The sequence below is a fragment of the Ranitomeya variabilis genome, chromosome 4 (genome assembly GCF_051348905.1).
Source record: "Ranitomeya variabilis isolate aRanVar5 chromosome 4, aRanVar5.hap1, whole genome shotgun sequence".
NCBI classification, from domain to species: Eukaryota; Metazoa; Chordata; class Amphibia; order Anura; family Dendrobatidae; genus Ranitomeya; species Ranitomeya variabilis.
In genome coordinates, this window is record NC_135235.1 from 550599439 (window position 1) to 550619186 (window position 19748).

General features: G+C 41.6%; 1 protein-coding gene across 1 annotated transcript in view; it reads right to left on the reverse strand.

Annotated features, from left to right (window-relative positions):
- Positions 1-19748, reverse strand: part of FMNL1 (formin like 1) — a 75311-nt gene that overhangs the window by 17149 nt on the left and 38414 nt on the right. The window contains exons 3-10 of the mRNA XM_077252648.1: positions 18550-18633; positions 17224-17300; positions 6968-7048; positions 6229-6366; positions 5984-6080; positions 5409-5485; positions 4911-5004; positions 4762-4836 (exon numbers count right to left, since the gene is read on the reverse strand). Of these exons, the coding sequence (XP_077108763.1) occupies positions 4762-4836; positions 4911-5004; positions 5409-5485; positions 5984-6080; positions 6229-6366; positions 6968-7048; positions 17224-17300; positions 18550-18633 (723 nt within the window). The remainder of the gene's footprint in view (positions 1-4761; positions 4837-4910; positions 5005-5408; positions 5486-5983; positions 6081-6228; positions 6367-6967; positions 7049-17223; positions 17301-18549; positions 18634-19748) is intronic.

Genomic DNA, 19748 nt, shown 5'->3' on the forward strand with positions numbered 1-19748 from the left:
GCCCTATAATGGATCTCGTCATATCTAACTGACCAAACATTCAGTGTCTTCCTGTCCCACACCACCTCCTTCCCACCCCCATCTGTTGCTGTTCCCCAAGGCACAGTTCTAGGACTCCTACTCTTCTCCATCTATACCTTCGGCCTCGGACAGCTCATAGAATCCCACGGTCTGCAGCATCATCTCTATGCCGATGACACGCAGATCTACCTATCTGGACCTGACCTCACCTCCTTACTGACCAAAATCCCACAATGTCTGTCTGCTATTTCAGCTTTCTTTTCTGCTTGCTTTCTAAAACTGAACATAGACAAAACAGAATTCATCAACTTTCCCCCATCTCACTCTACCCCTCCACCAGAACTATCCATCAATGTCAATGGCTGCTCACTTGCCCCAGTCCCGCACGCTTGATGCCTCGGGGTGATCCTCGACTCTGCCCTCTCTTTCAAGCCACATATCCAAGCCCTTGCCTCCTCCTGCTGACTGAAACTCAAAAATATTTCCCGGATCCGTGCATTCCTTGACTATGAAACCACAAAAACACTAGTGCACGCCCTTATCATCTCCCGCTTCGACTACTGCAACCTCCTACTCTCTCTCCCCTCTAGCACTCTGGCACCCCTCCAATCTATCCTACACTCTGCTGCCCGACTAATCCACCTGTCTCCCCGTTATTCCCCAGCCTCTCCTCTATGCCAAGCCCTTCACTGGCTTCCTATTGTCCAGAGGCTACAGTTCAAAACCCTAACAATGACATACAAAGCCATACACAACCTGTCTCCTCCATACATCTCTGACATGGTCTCCCGCTACTTACTTACATGCAACCTTTGATCCTCTCAAGATCTCCTTCTCTACTCCCCTCTTATCTCTACTTCCGACAACCGCATACAACACTTCTCCTGTGCTTCCCCCATACTCTGGAACTTTCTACCCCAACACATCAGACTCTCGCCTACCATGGAAACCTTCAAAAACAACCTGAAGACTCACCTCTTCCGACAAGCCTACAACCTGCAGTGTTCCTCAGTCTACTGAACCGCCGCAGTCTACTCTCTACTAGTGTATCCTCACCCATCCCCTGTAGACTGTGAGCCCTCGAGGGCAGGGTCATCTCTCCTTCTGTACTTGTAAGTGTATTGTTTTGCTCATGTTTATTGTACCTGTTCATATTTGCCCCTTTCGCAAGTAAAGTGCCATGGAATAAATGGCGCTATAAAAATGTATAATAATAATTATAATAATAGGTATTCATGAAAATTAGATAAGAATTGCATTTTAGTAAAACATGCTAAAAAGGAACACTACACTATGTTCCAAATTATTATGCAAATGACATTTTTCTCAGATTTTCCTAAATGGTCAGTGCAAATGACAGTCAGTCTAATAAAAGTCATCACCCGTTAGAGTATACATCGAATTTTATTGAAGAAACCTCCCAATAATAACAGTATAATCTCCAAAATGAATAAAAACTCAAAATGCACTGTTCCAAATTATTAGGCACAGTAGTATTTCTAAACATTTGATATGTTTTTAAGAACTGAAAATGCTCATTTGTGGAATTTGCAGCATTAGGAGGTCACATTCACTGAACAAAAAAGCTATTTAACTCCCAAAACATCCTAACAGGCCAAGTTACATGTTAAAATAGGAGCCCTTCATTGATATCACCTTCACAATTCTTGCATCCATTGAACTTGTGAGTTTTTGGATAGTTTCTGCTTGTATTTCTTTGCATGAAGTCAGAATAGCCTCCCAGAGCTGCTGTTTTGATGTGAACTGCCTCCCACCCTCATAGATCTTTTGCTTGATGATACTCCAAAGGTTCTCTATAGGATTGAGGTCAGGGGAAGATGGTAGCCACACCATGAGTTTATCCCCTTTTATGCCCATAGCAGCCAATGACTCAGAGGTATTCATTGTCATGCATGAAGATGATTTTGCTCCTGAAGGCACGTTTCTGCTTTTTAGACCATGGAAGAAAGTTGTCAGTCAGAAACTCTATTTACTTTGCTGAGGTCATTTTCACACCTTCAGGAACCATAAAGGGCCCTACCAGCTGTTTCTCCATGATTCCAGCCAAAAACATGACTCCTCCACCTCCTTACTGACGTCGCAGCCTTGTTGGGACATGGTGGCCATCCACCAACCATCCACTACTATATCCATCTGGACCGTCCAGGGTTGCTCGACACTCATCAGTAAACAAGACTGTTTGAAAATTAGTCTTCATGTATGTCTGGGCCCACTGCAACTGTTTCTGCTTGTGAACACTGTTTAGGAGTGGCCAAATAGTAGGTTTATGCACCACAGCAAACCATAGAAGGATCCTACACCTTGAGGTTCGAGGGACTCGAGACGCACCAGCAGCTTCAAATAACTGTTTGCTGCTTTGTAATGGTATTTTGGCAGCAGCTCTCTTAATCCAATGAATTTGTCTGGCAGAAAACTTCCTCATTATGCCTTTGTTTGCATGAACTCTGTCTGTGCTCTGTTTCAGTCACAAATCTCATCAGAGTATGATGATCACTCTTAAGTTTTCGTGAAATATCTAATTTTTTCATACCTTGTCCAAGGCATTGCACTATTTAACGCTTTTCAGCAGCAGAGAGATCCTTTTATTTCCCATATTGCTTGAAACCTGTGACCTGCATAATAATGTGGAACATCATTTTTGAGTAGTTTTCCTTTAATTAGAATCACCTGGAAAACGAATTATCACATGTGTTTAAGATTGATTTCAGTGATTCATTGAGCCCTCAGACACAATTCCATCCACGAATTTATTTGAAAAACAAAACAATTAAATCTTTATGACACTTAAATCCAATTTGCATAATAATTTGGAACACAGTGTATGTCAAAGCTAAGGCTGTGTTATGTTTCGTGCTGGACCTGAGGGGATGGAGTTATGATTCTTGTATGTTTTCTAGCAAACTGTGTCATGCTTTGCTAAACCTAATGTAGTAGAGGGTCTATATCCCTTCCCCCATACACATTAGACTAATGTTGTCCGAACCTGCCGATACCAACAGGTTCAGCGGAAACTCTAATGCAGGGATGTGAAACTCAAATACACAGAGGGCCAAAATTAAAAATTTGGACAAAATTGCGGGCCATCTTTAATATTTATTAAAAACATGACTACAATTGAGGAGGTTACAATTGAGGAGGTCCTTATCAAATATAACTGAACCTTTTAAATAGAAACAAACTTAAAGGATGTGCCCCCCTCCATCCTGGGCCCCTTCCTATAATAATGCCTAATCCCCCAACCCTGGACCCCTTCATATAATAATTCCTAATCCCCTAGTTCTTGGTCATTTCCTATAAGAATGCCTAACCCCCAGTCCTGGGCCCCTTCATATAATAATGTCTAATCCCCCATTCCTAGGCCCCTTCCTATAATAATGCCTAATCAGCCAGCCCTGGGCCCCTTCCTGTAACAATGCCTAATTCCCCAGTTCTGGACCACTTCCTATAATAATGCCTAATCCCCCAGTTCTGGGCCCCTTCCTGTAATAATGCCTAATCCCCCAGTTCTGTACCCCTTCCTATAATAATGCCTAATACCCAGTCCTGGGCCCGTTCCTGTAATAATGCCTAATCTCCCATTCCTGGGCCACTTCCTGTACTAATGCCTAATCCCCCAGTCCTGTGTCCCTTCCTGTAATAATGCCTAATCTCCCTGTTTTGGGTCCCTTCCTATAATAATGCTCCCCTCCTGTCCAGGGCCATCCCTGTCCTTATACCCTTTCAGTAACTATGTCCCTGGTTCTGCTGCTCTACTCCAACACATTTAATATAATGAGGTTAGGGACAGCTGCTTTGGACCACACATAAATAATTTTTTACAGGAACCATTTTGTTCACATTCTATGTATATCCTGTAAAATGGCTGCCAGAACTAAACCGCCCTCCACCCCTTTATATCTGTCACTCTGTGCACATATCCAATTGTTGCTTTGTTTTTTCCATGCTCCTCCTACCCCTTCCCCTCAAACAGTAACATTTGCTTTTCTGATTGGCTGACAGGACACCATTAACTGCCAGCCAATAGAAAAGAAGTGAGTAACTGGTTAGTTCCGGTTTATTTCGCCTGGCCAGAAGATGGCAGTCGCTGCTCATTAATGGCACATCTTGCAAGGGTTCTTCAGGGATTTCACTGCTTATTGTTACATAAGCACAGTTGTGATTACAGAGACCCTGCAGCTGCAAATTCACCGTGGCCCACACAAGACCGCACCGCCCTCGCTCTGGTCCTCACTGCAGAGAGAGATGGAGCAGAGTGCACTCCTCTGCCCGGCAGCCACCGGTAACCACGTGCCGCTATAGCATCAGACTTTGGAACTGGATCATTGCACTGCTTCTTCTGGATTTGGGGAACTGGTTGCTATTTTAGGGGTTCCACTGAACCAGGAAGAACAGGCTGAATCCCACTCCTGGGTGTACCCAATCAGGATGGTCCCCCTACCTCTTGTAATTCATCTCACTATTTGCAAACATGCCTCAAAATAGAGAAGGGTCGAGCAGGACCCAGACCTAACTGTTTTAATACCTGCCCGTGGAAAGCTATATACCTAGATAGAATGCCCAGCCCAAAAAATGGGAGCCACATGCCTGTATGTACAAAGTACAAAAAAAACTAAAGCTAGATAAGTACAGTGTGTAATTGTGCATTCACACCTTGTCCATTTGTGGCCATCATTTGAAAAGGGCCCAATTTCACATTTGTTATCAAGCTTTAACGCTCACCATGAAATCGATGTTGTGGTCTTCATTTCTGAAATATTCCATCAGCTTTTCAAACCTTGAGCTTTCATCACATACCTGCACAAAAATCAAGGTCAGAACGCAGAATAGAAATTTTAATGTAGGATTACACAGATGCCTCTTCTTCTTACCTCCATAAAGTAGTTGAAAGCTGAGAGAATTAACTCATGTCCTCCACGGACTAGACACACCGCAGCCAGCAGCTCCAGGACTAGGGCCTTAGTGCTGGAAACAAAATAGATGATGGATAATAAAGCATTGTCATTCTCTGTTACTGAAGGAGGTGTCTGTAATACGAGTTTGGTCCAAAAACAGCGGTCATAGTTGTGTGACTGCTATTCATTCTTATAGCATTGAGCTATAATAGCAGATGCAACCTACGCAACTGTGATCGGTTTTAAGGCAGAAATAATGTCCATCGTATCCTAAAGAGGTTGTCCATCATCTAACAAAGTCTTCGAAGAAAATGTTATTCATAAGAAACTGTATTGTATAAATGGGACCTAAATTCTCAATGACCAATTTTTGATCTGAAAACACTGTGGTTCTCAACTAGGTCTAGGTTTCGAACCATGACCCTACATGATATCACTTTTTTTTTAGATAAAAAAAGGCTTGCCTTTACTCACCGGGCATTTTTGTTGGTGAGGCTGAGGGTAATCTGCTTGACACAAGATGAGTGAGACATAACCATGCTGAAGCCCAACTGAAAATAAAGAAGAGGGAGGCTATGAGGCCAAGATGTCACCATATATATGGGAGGCTGATCCTGTTATTTTCCGCATAGAATTGTAAGTCGGAATAAGTGTGGACCTAATGCCAGTCTAAGAAAAAAATAAATCTGGAGTGATATGCACCATATGTATTAAAAGGCGCAAATCACTCCAATATAACATTCAGGCATTTAAAATGGTCTACTCATCAGGAAATCCATGCCATGAAGATTTGTGCCAAAATTTATGTTTGCTTTTCTGTTAATATATCTCAAAATTTAAGTCTTAATCTTGGTTGATTGCACACACTCTGTGAAACTTATGCGTTCTTTTCTCAGAGCTTTTTAAATAAGTCAAGCGCTAAAAAAAGTTGTAAGTCATGACTTGTGACAATTTTGTGCAAAAATGTGCAACTTTTTGTGCTATTTTCAACAAAACTGGTGTAAACTACATAGTATATGTTACCAAATGTGTGTCTAAATCGTGCTCACCTGGTAGTTCATGATCGCCCGCAAACACATGATACACACGTGTATATCATCCTTCATGTTCGCATGTCGAGAGTTTCTCATTGTGGCGCGGTTATGTCTGGTAGGATACAGAGTGCAAGGGTAAATCATGTTCTAATGCTATGAATACTGATTTCAGAACATCATGGCCAGTCATAGAGAAAAGCAAACAACCACTGGTGACATGTAATTAGAAAGAAAAAAAAGAATATAGTAACAAATAATACTTGGTTGTCCGGTTTCGAGCTCTTGAAGGAGTGTTTGAAGGGGAAGAAGATGCGCTGCTTTTGTTGATATCCTCCATGGATCTCTGTAAGGCTTTGGGTTTTTCCAGTGTGCCATTATCAGAGCTATCTAGATCATACCTATAAAAGATAAAGGATTATTAACATTATGTAAGACACTCCTCATTTGGTGTATCTGCCAAGGAATTCACTTGGTGCTTATGTTGAACAGGGCCATAGGTCTCCAAACACTCAATGATGCCCTTTTGGTAACCATCATCAGATATTGGTTGCTATTTTTGGTGTGGTATAGGGTGTCTTCATATTCAGTACATATATCAGATGATTTACCATGCGCCAAACATAACACCCTAACACAATTTGATATAGAGCCAACATGATGGAAGTACAGATGAGCTGAGAATCAAGAATACAAAGTGGATGAGGCATCTTTCATATCTAGATATATTATGGACATAACAAGCGCTTACAATTTAATTACTACATATAACACTATTAGGGCCACTGAGTAGAAAGTGACATCCTTGCATGCCTTAAAACGGCGTTGTGGTATGTTGTGGCCGTAGGTGTGGAGGGGCCGAAGGAATAACAACCCCAGCATTCTGTTCTCTTGATTCCTGTATAACACCCAGTATGTATGAAATGTAACTTGCAGATCACAGTTATTACATAATAGAAAAACTTGAGAATATAAATACAATTCAGAATATTTTTGACTTACGGAAAGCCCTGAGCATAGGACAGGTATTCCACCAAAGCATCCAGACCGCCAACCTCTTTGCTGAGAAATTCTTCCACCCACCTGTGATTTGAACCAGAATTTTACATTTTAGGTATGTATGAACGGTGGTTTATCATAAGGCTTTTTTTTTAATCTATGGCTAGCTTGTGCAATCTAGGAATATTTTTATTGATAAAACATCCCTGAGAATGAGCATATTGGAGTAATATGCTTCCTTTCTGAATTTGAATTTATAGACAGCACTGAATGATGTCTGTGCTTTATGGCAGCTGCAATGAATAGAAGTTAAAGAGGTATCCCTATTATTAAATTGCTTTGCTGAAAATAAGCACGTTTGCAATTAACTTGGTTTTTTTTTTTATTTGTTTTCAATTCTCCTGGTTTGATTGTTTTTATCTTACATTGTGTAAAGCTTGTTTCCAAGAAGCTCGGCCACCAGAGCCTGGCCGAGTATGCACAATAGGTACATTCCAAGAAAGGAATTAACTCTTAATATTACACTCAGCTCAATCCAGCCCATTCATTTCTTTACAGCATTTAGCTGCTCATCTCCCTTGCCCTCCATCTCCATCTCATCTCCTGAACAAAGTTCTCTTATCACTCCTGCATAGTCACAATCCATCCCTGCCTCTCACCCAACATTGGCAGTCTTCTTCCTACTTTTCTGAATAGGCTCAGCATTAGAGTCGACCGTCAGTCAGTGCAGGGGGCACGGTTAAAGCCACTGGGATCTTGCTGCAGTTTCAGATTGCTATTAATCTATTGATTAACCCCATATTTGCAGGTTAATAGCATTATTTTACATGACAGGTTTCCTTTAAGTGAACCTGTAACTCTTCTGACTTCCACATTGTACAAAGATCACATAAACAAGCAGCAATACTGGATGAACGGGGAAGTTCCCTTTTTATTGTAGAAATGATTTTTTCCCAAATTATGAAAATGATTTTGACATAAACATTTATGTTAAATTCTTTCCTTCTGCCTTCTAAGAAAACAAAGCCCCTGCATTAAGGGATAGGTCTGTAAACATGTTAATGTTTTAGAGCAGAATTGTAAATGCTGCTCTGGAGTATAATAAAAGACTGCAACACAGGACCAGTAATTGAAAAGTAACATGTATATAAAATATTTTATAATTTAAAGGGGGTATTCCAATCTTAGGTATTTGCCATCAATGTCTGATACAGTAGATGAGAGTCTCATCTCTTGGGCCTGCATCTATCTTCAGAACATGGGTCATCCAAACTCTATTTCTTTTGTGCATTGTCTAGAGAGTTGGCCATTCTAAACAACTCCTTCCACTTAAAAGGGTTGTCTGGAACTTTTATTATTTTTGCGTATGGGGCTAAGAATGAATAGGCAGGTAGTTGTTAACCACATGCCTGTTCTGCCTAGCGCTGATCTCTGCCGGCTCATAGCCTTCACAGACCATTCTTACTGGAAATTTTTCATCAGCCACTGACGTCAGTTTGATAGAGCAGCATCTTCTCTTCCACGCTGCTCTGTCAACAGGACGTCTCTATCGATGTCATGCTGATTGACAGTTGACTCCCAGTTACTTAACTGCGGGGAGCCAGTTGTCAAACAGCAGTACATCTGTAGTTGCACCCCATCAACAGAGCAGACCAGAAGAAAGGTGCTGCTCTGTGGACCAGAGGAGAAATGAAGCAGGGGAATTGTTAGCCGAGCTAGGACAGTTTGATTCTGTACAGAATAGGCATGTGAGCAAAGGTTCACATACTTCTCCCACTAACAGACTTGTGACTTTCCATGAAAAAAATGACAAAGTCTAATATTTTGGACTCCTTTTTTCATTTTGTTCTTATTTTCCTCTTATAGAATTTGTGTACAAATCTAGTATAGTTGTAAGTCAAATTTATGCAGAAATAGGAAGAATACTGAAAAGTTCACAAACTTTCAAGCACCAAAGTAGAATTGAATGGAACGATGAATGCGTGCATGGCAACCCCTCTATTCAAAGTGGCCAGAAAGTGGATACAGGTAATCCAATTCTTGAGACGAATAGATCTGTGTGACAAGTAGAAGCTGAATTTATGATTGAGAATCAACCAGCAACTAGAGGGGTTAAAGTTGTTACAGGATACAGGGAGTAGTTAGGTCAGCACAAAGGGATTTTGGGAAAGTTGTTGATGTGTTGGGGACCTCCAAGAGAAAGCTGTGCCAGGGAAAGAGTCCTGTCAGACTAGACTGAGATATGCTATAGAGACTAGCTTGTTCAGAGAAGTGACTGCTGAAATCATAAAAGTATTCAGGACAGCAAAGAGCAATCTTTGTTGCCTCAAGATAAGAAGGTGAGAGAGCTACAGCACTGGACTCATCACCCTTCCTCCCCCCCCACTTCACTGCATCAGAAGGTATTATGTACTACACTGTGTATGGACATTGTATGAAGAAAAGTTATTCGGTGTGTTGGAATGAAGCTTCAATAAAACTGTGTGATCAACTTCTGCTAGGACAGTGTAATCTAACTGCATGTCTGAAGACTGTGACCTCACATCCACTGTGTAAGACTTCGATTAATGGTTGCTCTGAGTAAAATCATGTTCCTTTGTACTACCTCTCTATACTGAGTGGCGTGCATGCAACATGTGCCATAAATGTCTGAGCTGGGAATACCCCTTTATCAGTGTGTACTGCTCAAAAATGTCATGTAATGATTTTGTACAAGAGAAATCAATGTTTTTCAAGTAAAAAGTTTAATGTCTCATCCTGCAGATTAGTCACAATGTGGTTAAATAAATTAAACCTATTTTCACTGAGCATTGTATAGCATCATTTAAGCAGTTATTCTTTGTTTGATGGCTTGTGACTATCCATCATCCTCTTGATTACATTCCAGAGGTTTTCAATGGGGTTCAGGTCTGGAGATTGGGCTGCCCATGACAGGGATTTGATGTGGTGATCTCCTAATTTTTGCCAGAGCTGTATACTGTATTTTAAAGGGGAAATCCAGACCAAATTATCTTTTCCTGTTTCTATGACATATCATATCACAGTGATCTCAGGTCACCACTTATTTCCAGAATGAAGGGATTCTATAGATTTTAAACCACTTTGCCTCTGCCCAGATTTCTGTTTCTCAAAAAGTGATAGATATTGACTTGAATGGCATTAGCTTAGAGTAATATTAGATTTTTAGGATAGAAATCTCTGCACAGTGCCAAAGGGGTTGATCTATAGAATCCACTCACTGAGTGAAATGATCGGTGGTTGAGACCCCAATGTTATCTTTTTATATGCACCCATAACTTAGGAAAGGATGAATTGTCCCTTTAAAAGGGACTCTGTGAGCAAAGAACGACTGTTCAAACTAAGTTACACCTCTCTGTGCATCATGAGGTGCATTTTTCCACCTGCCCACCTGCTTGTTTTCCCTCTATATCCACCCTCCCTTTTCCTTGATTGACAGCTCTGGCTTCATTGAGCCAGAAAAAGAAGGAGATAGATGGAAACCAAGCGGGGGGAAGGTGTATATAAATGTCTGGCTTCACTGTGAAGCACCAAGAGCCTGTACTTGGTTTGAATAGACATTCTGTGCTGACAGAGTCCCCTTAAAGGGGTTTTCAGAGACTTTAAAGGGAATCTGTCACCAGGTTTTTGCTACCTTATCTGAGAGTAGCATAATGTAGGGGCAGAGACCCTGATTCCAGCGGTGTATTACTTAATTGGCTGCTTGCTGTCCGTTTGATAAAATCTAGCATTTCTCTGAAAGCTGAGCTCTGTATAACCCTGCCCACACCACTGATTGCCCGCTTCCTGTGTACGCTGTGCATTGGCAGAAAGCTTCCAATAAGAGGTGGGGGCGGAGTTATACAGAGTTCATAAATATGGAGGATTACATGGCAGCAGGTTTACTAATCATCTAGTGATAATCTCCTGCTGATAAAACAGTGATTTTATCAAAAGTATATTAAGCAGCCCAATAAGTGACATATCACTCTAATCAGGGTCTCAGGTATCATCATTTTTTTATCATGCTGTTAGACGTTTTTGCTGTTTATCCTTCAGAAGTCTGCACTAAACTAAGCAACGTCCTGCTCCTGCTCCCTACCATGCAGGAGCGAGTATCATCGGACATTACAGTGCTCGCTCCTGCGCTGAAGGCAGTAGGTAAAAACAACGAGTAAGACACTGCCTAGTTTAGTGCAGCAAAACTTCAGAAGATTCACACTTTGGTGAACAGCAAAATCCTCTTATAGAGTGATTTAGCAAAAAAAGTTTCTGTACTAGAATTATTTTTCTTGTGAAAGTGAGGTATGGTTTAATATTGATGGCCTTTCATTATGGCTACATTCCCACAATTAGTTTTTTTTACTTTAAAATGCAAGTAACCTATTTTACTTAATGGGTGCAGAAAATCTGCAATATCAAAAACTCACCAAAAGCGCATTGTGTGAACGTAGCCTAAAGGGGTTTTTCTGTTTTGGAAAATCCCTGTTCCCCACTACAGTTTGTTTAAAAAAGCAAAATAAAAAAGTGGCTTTTCCTTTACTCCAAGTCCCTGGGTCCAGCGTGGAGGCTCCACTGCTGCTTTCAGGGTCTGTCATTGCCTGCAGCGCTAACATCACGCCAGCAGCGCTGCAGCCAATCAGTGAGCTCAGCGGCTCTGCCTGCACTGACAGCACGAGTTCTTAGCCACAGCACTGACAACTAGCAGATGATGACAGACACTGGGAGCAGCAGCAGAGACGCATTTTTGGACCTGGGGAGGGTTAGTAAAGCTTATTTTTTTAAAACAAACCACGGGTAGGTGACCAGGGTTTTCTGAAGCTGGAACATCCATTTAGGATTAGTTCTCCATGGGCAGCACGGTGGCTCAGTGGTTAGCACAGCAGCCTTGCAGCGCTGGAGTCCTGGGTTCTAATCCCACCAAGGACAACATCTGCAAAGAGTTCTCTCTGTGTTTGCGTGGGTTTCTCCGGTTTCCTCCCACATTCCAAAGACATACTGATAGGGAATTTAGATTGTGAGCCCCGTTGGGGACAGTGATGATAATGTCTGTAAAGCGCTGCGGAATATGTTAGCGCTATATAAAAATAAAGATTATTATTATTATTAATATCAGATTGGTGGGTGTCTGGCAACCGACAACCTACTAATAGGACCACGGTGCACTGGAAGTGATTATGCAGTGTGTAGTGGCCATTAGTGGTATTGCAACTTCTATCTCACGCGCATGGGAAAGATCAAGCCGTAACATTCATGGTCAATGGACCATGGGTTTCAATAAGTTGACTTTAGGAGTTTCTGGGAACAGGACCCTAATCAATCTAATATTCATGATCTATCATTAGCATATTTAAGTCCCAGAAATAACCCTTTAAGTAAAGACTGGTTGTAAATCATTTAGAAATCATCCAAATTATGGATATAAAATAAGAAACAAAATGACTAAATGTTTCCTTTTTATTGGACATACAGAATTCACAAATGATAGAAGTCAGACTCAGACCACATGTACATCGACTTCCCCTTCGGTATAGCTCATTTTTAGAATAATCCTTATTTTAAGGTTCTATAACATTCGCTCACTGAAAGGATGTCTGCGTGATAACCCGATGTGGTAAAACGCCGAAAATAGAAGTAATAAGCCGATAACTTGTTTCTGGAAGTTACTCATCTGTTACTTACATCCTCAAACAGATAATACCTGCGCCAGTTCTACAGAGTTCTGCTTACTCTCCTCTCTCAGGGGCTATATCTTTTTTTGCGATCACTTGTCCATACAGTGTCTCAATGCTGCACCACCAGTGGTCAGCTGTAATCTGCAGGGGAACCAGGCAGCAAGTATTCCATTTTCCTGCAGCGCCGCCACAGGAAAAATTAGGCATTACATGCTACTGATTAAAATCAACAGCTTGTCAGTTTAATGCAGGGATGTGTCGGGTCCTCCAGAACGAAATACACTCTTTACAGCAACTTTTTACTCTGATTAATAGAGCTAAACAAATGTCCGGAATCCAAAAATGGCAGCACACCTGCCACAATTGTGATATTCCAGATTAAGGGGATATAGGGGTATTCCACATAGAGAATTCTGGCTTTTCTTGACCAGAGTAGTGTGAAAATAGCAAAATCAGCCAGTAATCACCCTCCCCGGCTCCAGTGTTGGCTCTCTGCCGATACTCCCGTCTCCATGTACTCGCAGCATTGGTGATGCCAGAACTACAGTGCACCTCAGTGATGCTGCCAATCCCTGAGCTCAGCGGAATGTGCCATATACATTGGCTGAACTGCTAAGATGAGTGACTGGCTGCAGCGGTGACATGTTACAATCGTGCCATCACTATTGCACAACACCTTTAAAGGAAATCTCTCATCGGATTTTTGCCTCTTAATCTGAGAGTAGCATGATGTACGGGCAGAGACTCTGATTCAAGTGAAGTATCACTTACTGGGTTGATTGCTGTAGTTTTGATAAAATTATTGCTTTATCAGCAGGAGATTATCACTAGAGGAGTTGTAAACCTGCTGCCACTTAGTCCTCCATATTCATGAGCTGTGTATAACCTTGCCTCCACCACTGATTAACAGCTTTCTGCCTATGCATAGAGTACACAGGAAACTGCCAATCAATCGTGGGGGCGGGGTTTTACAGAGCTCAGCAGCAGATAAATTAGTGATTTTTTTTTACAAAACTACAGCAGGCAACCCAGTAAGTGACACATCGCTGGAATCAGAGTCTCTGCCCCTACATCATGTTGCCCTCCGATGGGCTAACAAAAACCTGGTGACAGATTCCCTTTAAGGCTGGGTTAACACATAGCAGTTCCCATATGCTGTGTTTCCTGATGGATCAGTTCATTATGCACAGCGCACCCTAAGGCCGGCGTCACACTCAGCATATGTGAATACGGTCCGTTTATTACGGCCGTAATACGCAGAAATGTTCCCAAAATAGTGATCCGTATGTCATCCGTAGGCAGGGTGTGTCAGCGTATTTTGCGCATGGCATCCTCCGTATGTAATCCGTATGGCATCCATACTGCGATATTTTCTCGCAGGCTTGCAAAACCGACATCTAATGAATTTGTGTGCTCAAATGTTCGTTAAAACATATATACAGTATGTGTATATATATGTCATTGAGACACATATATATATATTCTGTATTTATATTTAATTCAGCGCGAGATATGTGAAAAGCCGGTAATTCAATTGCCGGCTTTTCATTTCTCCTTCCCAAACCCGACAGGATATGAGACATGGTTTACATACAGTAAACCATCTCATATGCCTTTTTTTGCATATTCCACACTACTAATGTTAGGAGTGTGTATGTGCAAAATTTGGGCGCTGTAGCTTGTAAAATAAAGGGTTAAATTGCGGAAAAAATTGGCGTGGGCTCCCGCGCAATTTTCTCCGCCAGAGCGGTAAAGCCAGTCACTGAGGGCAGATATTAATAGCCTAGAGAGGGTCCATGGTTATTGGCCCCCCCCCTGGCTAAAAACATCTGCCCCCAGCCACCCCAGAAAAGGCACATCTGGAAGATGCGCCTATTCTGGCACTTGGCCACTCTCTTCCCACTCCGGTGTAGCGGTGGGATATGGGGTAATGAAGGGTTAATGTCACCTTGCTATTGTAAGGTGACATTAAGCCAGATTAATAATGGAGAGGCGTCAATTATGACACCTATCCATTATTAATCCAATAGTACGAAATGGTTAATAAAACACACACACATGATTACAAAGTATTTTAATGAAATAAAGACACATGTTGTTGTAATATTTTATTAGACTCTTAATCCACCTGAAAACCATCGTCCTGAAACAAAGTTAAAAAAACAAACAACAATATTCCATACATTCCGTCGTTATGTCCCACGATGTAAATCCATCTGAAGGGGTTAAATCATTTTACAGCCAGGAGCTGTGCTAATGCAGTCGCTCGTGCCTGTAAAACCCCAGGTACTGAATGGAAAGAAGGGTGACCTGTAGTTACCTTGAGTTGCGGTGATGCGCCCTCTGCTGGATGTCCTCATATGAAATCGAGAATGGGAACTTTTCCAAGGCTCCAGTTCATGAGGACATCCAGCAGAGGGCGCCTCACCGCAACTCAAGGTAACTACAGATCACCCAGCTTTCCATTCAGTACCCGGGGTTTTACAGGCAGGAGCGAGTGCATTAGCACAGCTCCTGGCTGTAAAATGATTTAACCCCTTCAGATGGATTTACATCGTGGGACATAACGACGGAAGGTATGGAATATTGTTGTTTGTTTTTTTAACTTTGTTTCAGGACGATGGTCTTCAGGTGGACTAAGAGTCTAATAAAATATTACAACAACATGTGTCTTTATTTAATTAAAATACTTTGTAATAATGTGTGTGTGTTTTATTAACCATTTCGTACTATTGGATTAATAATGGATAGGTGTCATAATTGACGCCTCTCCATTATTAACCTGGCTTAATGTCACCTTACAATAGCAAGGTGACACTAACCCTTCATTACCCCATATCCCACCGCTACACGGGAGTGGGAAGAGAGTGGCCAAGTGCCAGAATAGGCGCATCTTCCAGATGTGCCTTTTCTGGGGTGGCTGGGGGCAGATGCTTGTAGCCAGGGGGGGCCAATAACCATGGACCCTCTCTAGGCTATTAATATCTGCCCTCAGTCACTGGCTTTACCACTCTGGTGGAGAAAATTGCGTGGGAGCACAATTTTTTCCGCGATTTAATCCTTTATTTTACAAGCTACAGCGCCCAAATTTTGCACATACACACTACTAACATTAGTAGTGTGGAATATGCAAAAAAAAGGGATATGAGATGGTTTACTGTATGTAAACCATGTCTCATATCATGTCGGGTTTGTGAAGGAGAGAGGAAAAGCCGGCAACTGAATTACCGGCTTTTCACTAACAACACTGCGTATTTCTCGCAAGTCACACTGCTGGTCCGTGTGGATTCCGTATTTTTCTCGCCCTAATAGACTTTCATTGGCGATTTTTTTGCGCAATACGGTGACAAACGCAGCATGCTGTGATTTTCTATGGCCGTACAAGACCGTATATTACGGATGCGTAATATACTACAGATAGGAGCTGGGCCATAGAGATTCATTGGGCCGTGTGTAATGCGTATTTTACGGACGTAGTTTATGCGCTCATACGTCCGTAAAACTCGCTAGTGTGAGGCCGGCCTAACTCACAATTATAAGTCCTGGCTTTCAGTTGGTTATAAAAATCAGTCAGCAGCTGCTTACCGATGCTCTCCATTCTGTAACAAAGATTTTCCCACTTCCTACTTTACAGGACTGGCTTTAAGATGCATTATAATGAAATAAACAATTGATTCATTCTAAAGATTAATTATGGAGTTTAAATGTGGTTTAGAATAAAAATGATTTGCCCTTTTTCCCCTTCAAAAATGGCGCTGTTCTTATTAAGTTGGGTTTATACTGGTTTTACTTCAATGGGTCGGAGCTGCAATACTAGACACAGTCTGCAAACAAGAACAACACGGGTTCTGGAGGAAAAAATAATTTTGACCAATCTCACACAGTTGAGATACAATGTGAGAAACGCGTGTCGGGGTGCAGTAATTTCTCTTGTGGTTTAGGTAATTATCATCCTAATGATCATACTCAGTTTGATAGAGTATCATGTATAGATGTACATACCTGCACCTACAGTGTAAATTGATAAATTGAGCATATATTATTTTCTGTATAACTCAGCATAATTTATTCATCATTAATTATATGATCTGGCATTCTATTATACCCTTATTAGTCTACTTATAGGTTTTGTATTTTCCTGGCATACATGCTTTTGAATGTGATATATGTCTTTTTAATAGTCCCAATAAATAATATATTTTTTACTATCTTGAAGTGTAGTACATCATTTGTAGGATTTATGATCTCATACAGCACGATGGCTCAGTGATTAGCATGCTGGCTCAGTGGTTAGCACTGCAGCCTTGCAGCGCTGGGGTCCTGGGTTCAAATCCCACCAAGGACAACATCTGCAAAGTGTTTGTGTGGGTTTCCTCCGGGTTCTCCGGTTTCCTCCCACATTCCAAAGACATACTGATAGGGAATTTAGATTGTGAGGCCCATCGGGGACAGCGACGATAATGAGAATATAATGGCGCTATATAAGCAATGCCAATATAATGTCTGTAATAAGAGAAAGCGAACGGATAAAACAAACCATATTAGTCTACTATTAATATCATGAAAAATTGCAACATGAAAACTCACCCAATGTGATTGGTCCTCAGGGAGATCTCCAGTTCTCGAAGAACTTTGGTGGATTCTTCCCGGTCTTTCCTCTTAAACTAAAATAAACAAATTATACAAATTTCAATTTATCCAAATACTGAGTAAAGTAAAGGGTTGTCCAAAAGGATTTTGTAATAACGAAATTGTCTGAGCTTATGATTTTGATTACCTATGTCATCAATATCAGAGTGGTAGGCGTCACCATCCCGCAACCCCAACTAATAGCCGTTTTAAGCTCAGGTGGCCAGAACAGCTCCGCTTGGCTCACCACACTGTGTTCACTGGCTAAAGGCCATTGCCAAGAAATGCAGCTCAGCTCCTACCCAACTAGTATAATGCTGGAGGAGCAGAGTAAGTTGATACATCGATTTATGGGATAGAATTCATTATACCCTGTACTATATTTTTGTCCCTGCTATTTAATCATGTAGTAGTCCTAATCAATATGAGAGCTAAATTGGTGTGTACATTAATATGAAGGTGGTAAATCACTGAGCAAGACCACCCACTTGAGTTCTAGCTCAGAACAAGTAGAAATTTATGTGAATAAAATAAAAGTTATACCATATAATTTCCCACAAATCTATAGAACAATCTGCTCAGCTTCTTCTGACCCATAATATGGACCATGGTCAAAGTGAGAGGTTATCCTCAACTCTCGGAGCTTAGATTGTGCAGGAGGTTTTCACAGTACCTTAAATGAGATTCACCTTTGCTACATATGTGGAACATATGAGGTGTTCCTATTACTGCAATTAAAGCTCCCTTTTTCATGCTTCTATAGTGTCATAGAAGAATTGACTAAGGCAGGAACTAGTTGGCTATATATAATGAGGGCTACTTTTGATATATCATAAACCAATAACTTCCCTAAAGTGAGAGGGGAAGGAAGGTCGTAAACTGCCCCAATGTTAAAAAAGAAGCCCTGGTCATCTTTTACTGTGGGGCTTCAATCTCTTGTTTGTCACTTAAATAGAACAGTGTAGTGCTCACAATGATGTGACCTAGGCTGGTTTCACACATCCCACTTTCATAGTCCAAGTTCTGTCCTCGATGTCTGGACCGTCCTCAGGTCTCTTGATTCAACCTCAACAGCGTCATACATGCTTAAGAGGCTGTTGAGTTCCAGCCAGTAGACCTGCAGCAAATCTGGATATCGCGCTTCTTACTTGGGGCATGAAAGTCGGAAGTCCAAAATAGCCTTATTCAGTTCAGTCAAAACCCCGGTCCCCCAAGAATCGCGAGATCGTCTACTCCTCTTGCTGTATAGAGAGAACGAAGGTGTGTCCATTGTCTGTTTCTTACCTTTTGACTGATCCCGCCTGTATCCCCACAACTCCTCAGTTTCTTTATGTAAGCAGCTGGTGGGTTCTTCACCTGGAATCTTTCCTGATGGTAAAATATTGGAGAATAAACTTAAGGCTATCACTAATGTCCACCACTGTTACAATGTGTGCCAGAGAATGAAAATAAGGTAAATAAAGGTGCTTTCAGATGGGCTGTTCTCAGCCCGTTACTGAGCACAGATTGCCATACGCCATTTACTGATGGGAACAGAATGATCGTTAATATGACCGTTCTGTCGACATACTGCATTTTGTTATCAGCAGCTCATGTCCTAAATCACACAGGGCAGTGCGCTGTGATAACAATGAGTTACAGCAGACAATCCAACCACCCCGTTAAATAAGTGAATTCACTTGCGCAAATTATAAAGATCGCTGCTAACAACTCCCATTGCAATTGCCGACCAATAATTTCCCAGATGTGCTCGAAGGGTGACAAGTCTGGAGATGCTGCAGGCCATGGTAGCACGTTTAGGCCATGCAGGGCGCTCACAGAAACATGAATAACATGTGGCCTGTGTCATATTTATAAACATCGTTTGAGACACTTTCATGTCCCCTCATGGAGGCCTTTTCATGGCATTACTGACGTGGTCTCCAGACCAATCACTGTCTATTATTGCATTCAGGACAACAGCAGGACTCATCACTGAAGAGGATAGATTTCCATTTCGGTCTTGCTGTGCACTACGATAGCCTTTGAGATCGTTGGTGTGAGGTCAAAGGAACACCTGTATTTGGACATTTGGCTCATAGCCCAATGTCGTGCAAATGCCCTCTTATGGTTTGTGAAGACTCTGACTCTTTCTATTTGGATGGATCACCATATGCAGTTCTTCAAATCTGACCAGACGACCTAGGATTATGTTATGGGTGGTATAATGTTCGACAGCTGGACCTCTCTAGACTTCATCCCAGGTAATTAACAGCTCAGCTGTCATGATCTCTGCAAGCAGAGATCATAGCAAGCCTATAGAGGGACAAGCTCTCGGAAGATGGAACTATACTGACCATGAACTAAGCCTGCCGCGCAACTAGAAATAGCCAGGTAGCATTTCCTATTTATCGCTAGATGCCCAGCTCTGGCCTAAGACCTAAATAGCTAGCAGAGGGAAATATAAGACCTGGCTCACCTCTAGAGAAATATTCCAAAGAAGA